Genomic DNA, 12,072 nt, shown 5'->3' on the forward strand with positions numbered 1-12,072 from the left:
GGTGTTTCTAGTGAGTCAAAATGCACAATAACAGCACCCAGACTCTGTTTGACCAGAATCAGTATGGTAAATAACATAATGTTGAGGCCCAATTTCTTTTCAATATTGCTAATGTGCAGATAGCAGGAGATTAATTGTGAGCTCGCTTTAGCGAGCACACACTAGTTGTCCCCAATTTATAGTTATTTATTCCGCAACTTTATTTTTGGCATCCTACTACTTCCACATTCTTTGAGCTAGAAATTTAGTTCAAACTTGTTTAGCTTACAGAGTTATGGTGTGCATTATTGCTTGTACTTGTACCATTTGAATTACTGCTTGGGCTTGAGCTGAAAATAAAGTCTAAAGATAAACATTATTTCATTATAAACATCATTGCATGTGTTGAAGTCTCTATTAAGTTGATGTCTCTCCAATGCTGTGTGAGCGTGCCCGCATGCAGTCGCATTAGGTTAAGTTACTGTTACTGTACGTCAAACCTGTCAAGTTGAAACCAGTAATTTTAATAACACATTTCCTGCGTGAATTTTCTCTCCTGATGCGATAAAACTGGTGTCCCGACCCAAAAATCAGAGCTGGAGACTGGAGAGTGCGACTCCTGTCCTGTTACTGAACAAAAACTCTATAGGAATGGGGACCAATCACAAAAGTAGTGATTTAGGGATTTCTTTTGTTTATTCAGAAAATTATAAAAAATCTAATCAATCAACATACTATTTTCATTCACATATTGTAGGATATCAAATCCACAAAAGAATGATTACATGATAAAACACGAAAAGTGCAAACAATTTGAAAGTTCCACCATAAAATGAATTCGACAAATACAAGTAGTTATAGAAAAACAGATGTATATACAATGCAGTTATACAAACAATATCCTCTCAATAAACCAATAAAACAAATAACTAAGACATTGATTCCAGTGATAAAACTACGTTTCTGTGGGCACAAAGGGCCACTTCGCTGTAAAGGTGAGTGTGTTTCTTATTAAACACCACATGACTATTCCAGAGCTTGGTGGCTTTTTAAAGGACAGTGTTACTTGAGGACAGGAGGGGATAGAAGTTCTACCAGCTAAACTATTGTTTTTGTTTGTTTGGCAAGATGGCTTCATTGTTGCAGTTCCCAAACGAACAGGTATTCTATGTTGATGAGAAAGTCTAATGCCACTGGAAAGGGCATGACATTTTAATTGAATGCAGTGTCGCAATAGTAAAACTGCAATAGATTGTCTATACTCGCAAATACATTATGTGTGAGATCATCACAGTCACCAGAGATGGACACAGTACTTGAGTAAGAAAGAGTACAGCGTATTCCTTGTAAAATTTACTCTACAAGTGAAAGTTAAAATGTTACTCAAAGTAAAAAAGAAAAAAAGAAATGTGCTTTTAAATGTACTTACGTATTCAAGAGTACATGCTTTTAAAAATACTTAAGTAATAGTGAAAGTAAGATTTCTTATTTTTCACATCAATGAATTATTGTATTTTTTATTTTTATTTTTTTCAAAATTTAATTTTTAGGATCTTGGAACTCTTGTTTCAGAGAAGTAACTCCGAAACCACCTGCTCTGCATGCACTGGTGCGTGATGTGGAAAATCCTACTTAATTTATGGACTTTTAAGACTCAAGATCAGTACACTTTGATTCAGAAGCAATACAAAATGATATAAAAAGATGTATTTAGAGCACTGTAACATTCACACATCAGACATGTTGTAATGCAAAAAAGATGGACTCCCTTGCCCTTCCTCTAAACAAAACAAACATTCTCGTTAAAAGCAAATAACCTCATCTCTTTCACACAGCAATAAAACAAAGGGGCCACTATGCCCTCCTTACCTATCCTTAGGGCTGTCACAATTATTACATAATCGTCTAATCGCAATTATTTGACATAATCGCAATTATTTTTCATAATCGCCATAATCGTTTCAATGTTCAAAAATGTAAAAGAAAAGGTACAGTAAAAAATAGTGGAAAAAGCAGATCTACAAGCTCACAACGTGTCGCATTGCGGCGCGTTGTGAGCTTGTAGATCGGCTATTTCTATTAGCAACGTTCTTTTTTTATGTATAAAGTTGTCAACTATGTCAGTAATTTCTTTGTATATTTAGGTTATGTGTCATATCTGCCATGTGCAACTTCAAAGCCTAAAAGCCAAACAGAAATGTAATTGTCAACGACAAAAACACAATTAAATTGTTAATCGCAATTATTTGAGTGACAACTAATCGTCATGTAAAATGTCATAATCATGACAGCCCTACCTATCCTCCCTCTTCCCTATCAGCAGCTGTGCCATGCAGCACATAGCAATAATAATATTTAATTCACCTCATGCGCGTGTAGAACCACTACTTTATACAAAGCTTGAAGAAACCTATAAAAAATATAAATTTCTGTTATATAAATTATAAATTTATATAAAAATTATAAATTGTACTGCTACTCCCATACAAGGTGTACCAATACAGAAACTTTGACCTAGTATGATCACTATTAACATCACGTATATTTCTTTGGCATAGCCTACGAAGGGTAAAAGGAAGGAAAACGAGGGGGTCGAGTGCCATGTAGAAGCCATGTTCGACACTGCTTAGATAACCTCTCGTCAAAACAGCAAACCTAAAAGTACTGAGTACTTTTTAGCCTTCCTAAAATGGTACTCAAGTAAAAGTAAAACATTTGGCCTTGGAAATGGCCTTCAAAAAAAGTATAAAAAAAGAAAATAAAAAAAAGTAACACCCAAGTAAAGTACAAATCCTCAGAATCTGTACTTAGTACATTTACTCAGTTACTGTCCACCAGTGACAGTCACCAACAGGAAGGCTACTAAGGGTCACATACTTAACCCAAAAGCAAGAAGAAATGCCATTGTTTTGTGTCTTTTTCTTCTTTTTTCCTTTAAGACATGTGGTGGCATCTTCAACTAGGTTTTATTTAGCCTTGTTTCCCCACTCTGCTTTTCAGCAACCTCCTGTCTTTTCTTTTCTCTCTGCAATGGAATCGTGACCGTTTTGTCTGAGGTTTGAGTTTTAACCCATTTAGGCCTAGAATTATTGAATGCTTTAACCAGTGAAAAATAGCGCGCTTGTAGATCTGCTATTTTTGAAAAAGTCGTGAAAATGTGTGCAAATCTTTGAATATAGGTATTTTCAAAGCGAACGTTTGTAACTCAAATTTTGCTTCTGGGTGGTCCCTGGAACTAGATATTTGCGCAGGCCCTCGCCGACCCTCCCCCCCCCAACCTTCGCCCTCGTTCACTGGGCCTGCTGCCACTTGAGGCGGTTTCTTTTCCCCCGCTGTCTTTGGCTTCGCGGACCGCGGTCAGCCGTTTCCCGATAACCTTTCGAATAATAAAGAAACAAAAACAAAAAATACATCATTTTAAAAAACGCCGTCACGCCCCTCACGATCTTCTCCACGTATCCAAAGTTGCTCGGGGGGTAGTCTCCCGAGAGCAGACTCCGCGCCAGGCTCGAAGGAACCTTTCTTTGACGATGGTCGGCCAGAGGGTGGACGTCGCTGCTCACCGGCTGATCAGATTCACCGGCGGCCGGCAGGATGGTGCAGTGCACTAGCAAACGGATGCGATCGTCCGTGGGCGAGTGCTGACCGTCGTCTTCCTCCCTGGAGCGCAGATAACCGATACACTGCTGATCGGAGCGGATGAAAAGCCTCTTCACCTCGTCGTGATTAGAGCGGACCTTCTCCTGAAGTTTTCTGGAGGCGTCGAGCAAATTGTGACTCTTAAAGGCAGGGGATCGATAGTGAGGCTGGAGGTGAACGTCGCAGTAAGAGACCCGACACTGAAGACACGTCTTCACGGCTTTCCGTTGTCTCCCAGTGCAGGAATCACAGGCCACATCTCCAGGTCCAGCGTAGCAGAGATCAGGAGGAACACCTGTTTAATTGATTGATTGAAGAATGTATTAGAAGTTTGCAATAGGAAAAAATCACACCTTGTGAACTGAGTGGTGGTCAAATAAAAGTGTGTGTCTACTACAGTGTGTGTGTGTGTGTGAGAGAGAGAGAGAGTGTTGTCTGCCTGCCCTGCTCAATAGCGCCCCTCCTTTAACGTGTGTGTGTGTGTGTGTGTGTGTGGTCTGTGTGTGTGGTCAGGAGAGGTATGGCAGGCGACAGACATACATACATACAGACACGGCCAGCCAGTAACATCTTGAAACCCAATTACAGGAGTGGCGGAGACCACCACTCAAAAAAAGTATTTTCATAACTGCACACATCACTGTTACACGGTCGACTAAAAGGTGCGGGTTGCGACCAAGGTTGACGCCCCCCTGCTGCTCTTGAGTCAAGCGCATCTCTACAGACAGCACAGTAGCAGTCGGGCATTCACCAAATATTAATTAGAATATTCGGATATTCGAATATCAAAGTCACTATTCGACGTTGTTCACTGAAGTCGAATATTCGCTTATTTTTATTTTTTTGTTGTTTTCTCTTTAAAAAATATATAGTTTATAAAGCTTGGCTAGATAGGAAGTCATAAGAATGAGTTGTTAATGCCCCTGGTGGATGAATTTGTTAATGCTTTATACCAGGGGTATAAAGCCTGACAAGCACTTGGAATTGTAGGTATTACATTTAATGTGACTCTGTTCCAATATTGTGAAAATAGCAGATCTACATGCTCACAACGCCTCGCAACACTAGGCGTTGTGAGCATGTAGATCTGCTATTTTCACAATGTTCACCTCTTGCTTACTTAATATTTGACAGTTTGGCCAGTCCTGTCGAATATTCGACTATTCGAATACTTTTGAGGTTGAATAATTCGAATACAAAAATGCGTGAATGCCCTAAGTAGCAGTGGGCGATGAGTAAAAATAAACACCTCTTGTTATTTTATGAAACTGACCATACACTAAAAACGCAATTTTCTCTACAATAAATAAAATCATAACAAAGCCTATCTTTACCAAATACAATTATTTTGCTGTGTTTTTTACGAGTTTAATACCATTATTTTGCATCGTGTTTTACGGGTTGTTCTTCTCTTTCTGCATAGTAATGTGTTTTATTTGTCTGTCATGCTATGTTATCCACAAGTTTCCGCAGGAGTTTACTGGAGACTATCAGGACCAAACTTCCGGGTTTAACAGCAGACATACAAGCTCACGTCGCGTCGCAGATGCAACCCGTTGTTGAGCTTGTAAATCGGCGCCGGAAGCTCGGTACAGACGTCTGCGCAATGCACTATGGGGCGTTGGAAACTCGTGGATAAGTTTCAAAAAAGGACCCAAATTGCTTGACAAAGGCTTTTTTGTAGTTGCGGGCGACACGTAAATAAAATAAATAAACACTTCGTCCAATCATCCTATGTTCTCTCTGTCTGTCTGTCGTTCAATGTTATATTAGATACAAAACTACCCAGCAGCAAGGGGGCGTCAACCTTATTGGTCGCAACCATAGAGTTATAACTAAGGTCGCAACCCGCACGGAAAGGTCTCGCATCTCATATAGACCTTATTCACATCACAGCCATCTTGGGTCACATGACCACATGGGGTGGCAGGCTGCACGACAAACCATTGTAAACAATGGAACGATGGTCCCAAAATATGAGTTCTGTTCAACCAATTTATTTTGACCAAAGCGACAAATGGGCAGATGACAACTTCAACAACCCCAAAAGGATTAAATAGAAGGGCTACAGTAAGGTTTTGTTTCCATTGCAAAGGGCCCGGTTTCAGACAAGGTTCCTGGAACCTTTTTTAGGTCCTGCTCCTGAGGTAGAACTAAACTTTAGTTCTGGGAACCTATGGGCGGGCCCAGCAGCACTGCTGCTCTTTTTTTGGGACCTTCCCGGTTAGGTCTGGTTATATGGAAACGTAAGCAGAACTTGGTCCCGGAACTTCACAGGTTCTTGAAAGTTCTTGGTTCTGGAAAGTTCTGGTTCTAGTTTTGGGTCGGCCCTACAGTGGAAATGGGGCTCAACTGAATTGATGGTATCGGTAACGATATTCAAGGTAAGTTATGTTGCAACAAGACTTGCTATCTGTGTGCAGTGCTTGCTCCACCATCACATTAACTATTTGTTGTTAGATTGTTCCTGATTAATATGCAAACATCACGATACAGTAATTGAATATGATGGCAGAGCAAGGACTAGTCTGCACATATACTGTAGCAAGTCTTTGTACAGAGTAACATTGTAACCTAACTGCTGTGAATATTGTGGATGTACCCTTCTATTTAATGCTTTTGGGGATGTTTTTGTTTTCATCTGCTTATTTGGTCAAAAGAAATTGGTTGAACAGAACTCATATTTTGGGACAATTGCTCCATTGTTTGGGTTTGTAATGCAGGCTGCCACCCCATGTGGTCATGTGATCAACGATGGCCGCGGTGGGAATAAGTTCTATTTACACAGGAACCACTTTATGTATCTCATAATAACATTGAAATACAGACGGATAGAACACATTACTTGGCATAGGATAACATATCAATTACATAAAAGTAACATCAATTACCTTGGAGTCTTGTCTTCTTCAAGCTCCCTATCATGTCAGCCAACATGGTGTTTTTCTTCAGAACGGGTCTCGGCACGAAAGTCTCTCTGCACTGTGGACAGCTGAATCTTCCTTTCTGATCATTCCAGTAGCCCTCAATACACCCACTGCAGTAGTTGTGTCCACAGGGAAGACTCACTGGATCCTTTAGTGGATCCAGACAGATAGAACAGCAGAACTGATCCTCTGCCTCCTCAACCTGCTCCATTTTGCAAGTGTTCAGTTCAGCAGACTGTCTGACAAACAAACTGAGTTAAGTTCAGGTTTCAGTTCCTTAAAAGTCACATTCCTTGGTAGGCGTTTTTTTCCTGTTGTGTGTGCGTGGGTGGGTTCATTTGAATGTGAAAAGTAGTTGAGTTGTTAACTTCGGATAAAATGATTTATTTCAACTTGAGAGGTTTGATGATGTACTTTTACTCCATTGCAAGGCAAATGTTATACTTTTACTCCACTATAGTTATATGAAACCCCTATAGTAAGGGGATTTATATGTGTTTGAGTTATTATATATACTTATTATTCGTTTTATTTTTAATTACTGTCTGTCTTCAGTTCCAAACAGTCCATAAACCCTTGCTTCTCCCCCTTACCGACCGACACGACAACTTCTTCCAGCACTTCTTCCGCAGTTTGGCCAAAAGAACGGTGATCAAAGCGCGTGTATTCCAGGTGGTAGACGGAATTGCGGTGGAAAAATCGCTGGCGTACTTGTTGCTGTAACTCCGCGGGGGGAAAACCCCGAAACGTGTCCAAAAACAAGCAGTCCACAGTCCACACCCGCTGCCTGGGTAATACTGAAGGATACTTGCTTATAACTGAAGAGTTTCAGACGTGGTAGAAAGGAGACATTCAACTCGGTTTGTTTGTAGAACATTCCACCCGTTCCTTCCAGTCAACAGGTTAACAACAACGCAACGCTTTAGAACTGGTGTCACCTCCTAAACAGTCCGACCACACCCCCATCCCCAAACCGAAATATTTGTTCCCCCTTATCAATTCAATTCAAAGGAGCTTTAGTGGCATGAGAAAACATACGTTTACATTGCAAAGTGTCACAAATAAAATAAAAACAGTTGAAAATACAGTTTGAGAGGGTACAGATATGTTGCATTGTGCCATTTTATAGCTATAGAAGGCTAAAACTTTTGGAACAAATAGCAGCATTATTTCTTCTCAAAATGCATTTAAAAGTAGCAGCTGTTTCATACTGTATACGCAGTAGACATCAATCCATGATTTGTAGTTCTAGGGTGGTTGTGTTTCTAGCCTTATTTTGTCGCAACAGTTCACAAATCTTGATGCTGTGTTCGTGCATTGTTGTATTTCTCCCAGTAGGTATGGACGTTTTCCATCATTGGTCATGTTTTCAAACTCACTTCGGGTGTGTGTAAAACTCAAACAAAGATAAATCCCCTTACACTCGTAGGCCTTCTAGTTTACTAAAAAAATCTATCTACAAAGCCTTTTTATATATTTTATTTGATATCCACGACTTTCCAACGCCCCATAGTGCATTGCGCAGACGCTGTACCAAGCTTCCGGCGCTGCAGCCGAGTGTGATTTACAAGCTCACAACGGGTTGCATCTGCGACGTGATGTGAGCTTGTATGTCTGCTGTTAAACCGGAAGTGTGGTCCAAACAGGTCCAAATAATCTCCAGTAAACTCCCGCGGAAACAGGTGGATAGGCTACATTTGAAAACTTGTGAAAAGGGATTTAAGGGACTTTCTGCATAATGAATACTTTCTATTTTGACAAGACATCTACACAATAAATTGTTGGATCAACATTTGCCTAATAGGCCTATCTCTCCTATATGGCACCACATCAATACAGCATGGAATTGTGGAAATCCAAGACAACAAAATAGTCTGGGGTCTGAGAGGCTAAATCCCATCAAATGGTGGTCCATGGCTCACATGCTGAATTATGGACCTCGATACTAAAAAGCTTTAAAACCACAGTTTAAAAGGAACACTGTCAGTGAGCTCGGTTGATCTGATTGGGAGGGTTAGGGAGAGGAATGATAGCTTGTTCAGTCTCTTAAAACCTCCATTCATTATAGACCACATAAGACCAGGCATGTTAATGTCACTCTGAAACTGCATGATAACGTTATAATCATATTTATTTGTTAGCTTGGAAGTGGTTTATTCTGCAAAACAGAATACTCCTGTTCACTAATCCCTTCAAGATGTAAAATGGTAGGAGTTTATAACATTTTTGGAGACACAATAAAACACCAACAACCAACAGCTGATGGTGGATTGCAGATATATATGCACTGACTCTAGAGACTACCTGTGCCACTCCACATTCAGATACCATTTCTAAATTGATCAAATATGGTGGCACTTGGTAGAGAAAACGAATATGACCATTAAAAGGTTCACATGGCGCTCCAGTGCCGCAGTGGTAAATTGCCTGTTATGGTTATGTTAAACAGCATGTTGTGTTATGAATATCATTACACACATTTTATTTTGTTAAAATGTGAAAAAGAAATGATAGCCACCCACATGTAGTGAGCTTGTAGATCTATTTTCAAATGAGGTCGGCAACCTTTTTGCCATGACATAAAAATAAAAAAATATATAGTCATTGTGCATATCACTATTGTTCCCAATATATGTAAACGACATGTCATCTGCTTCTGCTTGTGACTGCAACCTGTTCCTGTTTGCGGATGACTCAGCTCTCCTCTCAGGCAGGGATACATTGCTGGTAGAAAAGGCCCTCAGCTGTGAACTAAATAAGATCTGCACGTGGCTCAAAGACAATAAATTATCACTTAGGTAAAACCGAATCCATCCTCAATTCATAACCTCAGCAAAGTCGATAACTTCACAATCAAAGTGGGTGATGCTGTAATAACAAGAAAAAAATAACAATACACGGAAGACTCTAGACTAGAGTTTAGGCAGCCGTTTTTGCCGTTATCATCCGGAAAGGGTGGTTTAGGAGGTGCACCCATTCCGCCCCTCCTCGACTATGGAGTCCACGTATGGTATTAAAAACAAGGCTCCCGCAAACAGCCCAAAACAAACTGATTAGGGTCCTGCTTGGTCTTCTTTCGTGGGCTAACCTTACCGCTTGTCACTATTTAAGCGTGGGGTGGCTCACGGTAGCTGATAGAGTACAACAACTTGCTATGGGCCTGGTGTACCTTCAAGATACACTACACCACCAGATACCCAATTACCTGACCCAATTAACAAAATACTTCCTAAACGTCAAGGATGTCCACAATTACAACACCAGTGGCAGCTCCACAGATCACGTTCAACCCTAGATTTGTCTCTAAAAAGTTTCAAAGTCGTTCTCCTGCTATACCACTAACATGTGGAACGCCCTACCGAAAGCCTTAAGAGAGTGTAAATCCCTAACTTCCCATAAAAATGGTCGGAAAAGTCACTTACAGGCGGCTGCTACTCTTAGTAAAACTTTTAATAGACAAAGCCTATAGTTACCTCCCCTTTTCCACTGTAAATATATTTATATTTTTCTGTTTTACAACAGTTTTTTTTTCCTGTTTGCTATTGATATCCTTTGCATACTGTGTTCTATCCGTCTATGTCACATGAGATACATAAAGGTTTATACGTAAACAAGACAAAAGGCTTTCTGGGATTTCCCTTTAGTTGACCTTGTATCAGTGAACTGTATGAAACTGTACCTTTTCCTATGCAAACTTATAATAAACGTCCCTTTAGGGTTAGGCATAGTTTTACAGAGTTGATTAGGAATAGGGCGACTGTCTTTTGGGCGAGTGTTCTGGTATTCCCAGTGATCACCCTAGCTCCCCTGTGCCAATGTTGGCACCCTTAAAGGAGTAGTTCACCCACAAAATGACTTTTTTCTATTGATTACTCATGCCATGGAGACTTAAGTTCAATAATATATATATATATATATATATATATATATAAACTTGCCACAAAAAGTTCGGAAATCTAACTTTGGTCGATTATATCTCCCCTTTATTAAACCCAAATGGTATTGTGTTTTATATCATTTTTATCGTTGATTTGTCACCTTTACAACGAAGTACAGCTTGTAAGCATCAGGCATTCGAGGCATGAGCTACACAGCCAAACGTGTGGGTAGCGCCGACCAGAATTTTGCCAAAATGGTTTGCAACATACTGTTCTGCTGGCATTTACTCTCGTTTTGGGCTTCCCTGACACTGAGCTTAACATTAATAAAGTGTAAAAATTGCCAATATGTGTTGTTTTTTCTTTTCCTTATTACTGTGGGAGAGTGCAATCATTCAATGCCCCAAGTAACAAAGGTGAAGATCAAAAGAACAGTATTGCAGGCCTGCCAGGCCATTTTGACAATTTTTGGAGGAGCGCTACCCACACGTTTGGCTGTGTTTCTCATTCCACGAATGCCAGATCCTTACAAACTGTACCTCATTGTAAAGGTGACGAATCAACGATAACAATGATATCAAACACAATACCATTTGGCACAATTAAAGGGGGGATATAATGGACCGAATGTTGGCAAATTTTGGGTCAGCGCAACCCACACGTTTGGCTGTGTAGCTCATGCCTCGAATGCCCGATGCTTACAAGCTGTACCTTGTTGTAAAGGTGACAAATCAACAATGAAAATGATATAAAACACAATACCATTTGGTTTTATTTTTGTGGCGAGTGTATATATATATATATATATATATATATATATACTTGAGACAATAGTGTTTCAAACTACATTATACTATATTAACTGCTTTTGTTGCTGAGGACCCCCTGGAACCCCCTCAAGGAAACCTGGGGGGCCCCACATTGAGAACCCCTGGTCTGGCTGGAACTCAACACGACACACAGGGGTGCGAAAACAACACAGGGGTGCCATCCAGAGGACAGGCAGAGCAACTGCACAAACCATATTTTTGGGGGGGAAGGAAGGGAACATCATTTATTCACAGGGCACTTTTCACAACTTTGCAAAGTGCCTCACAGTTAAATAAGAAAATAATACAATTGCAAAAAAAATATAAATAGAAGCGCAATAGATAAAACTGGTATTTGTAAGCATGATCTAGTCAGTGGCTTCTTGCTAATGGAGGCAACAATAATATGACTGAAAGGTAACCAGACAGTTTTTGTTCTTTTTTTTTCTTCTTCTTCTTTGAAGCTAAATCTCTTAATCCTGCACATCATTGTTACAGTAGAGTGAGTAACAGCGGCCTCTGTTCCATCTCTCCAGCTCTTTAATAAACAGAAAATACATTCTCAGGTCGTCCAATCAGGAAAAAGCACCCATTATCCGCTTCAATTTGATAGTATTCCAATTTTGTCTTTCAATCAGTGGCGTCAGTTCAGAAAAAGCTAAGGTATGGCAACATGACTGGTGTCTTGCACGCACGCCTTCGCGCGCATGCAAGACAACAGTCATGTTGCCATACTTGCCATATTTAAAATTAACTTTTATTTTCCCCCCTGGACCCAGGGTATGGCAGCTGCATCCCCCTGCCATACCCAATTGACGCCCCTGCTTTCAATTTCACGTG

The 12,072-nt window shown here is 40.2% G+C and overlaps 1 protein-coding gene across 1 annotated transcript; it reads right to left on the reverse strand.

Moving 5' to 3' along the window:
- Nucleotides 1-3,269: 3,269 nt before the first annotated feature.
- LOC308283150 (E3 ubiquitin/ISG15 ligase TRIM25-like) lies at nt 3,270-7,217 on the reverse strand (the record flags this gene model as incomplete). Its single annotated transcript, XM_080723531.1, has 2 exons — nt 6,510-7,217; nt 3,270-3,913 (listed from the first exon to the last, which is right to left on the reverse strand). The coding sequence occupies exons 1-2, from the start codon at nt 6,754-6,756 to the stop codon at nt 3,270-3,272; spliced, it is 891 nt and encodes a 296-aa protein (XP_080579657.1). The 5' UTR covers nt 6,757-7,217.
- Between the last annotated feature and the right edge of the window lie 4,855 nt (nt 7,218-12,072).

This window comes from Nannobrachium achirus (genome assembly GCF_963921795.1).
Source record: "Nannobrachium achirus genome assembly, chromosome: 4".
In the NCBI taxonomy this organism is placed as follows: Eukaryota; Metazoa; Chordata; class Actinopteri; order Myctophiformes; family Myctophidae; genus Nannobrachium; species Nannobrachium achirus.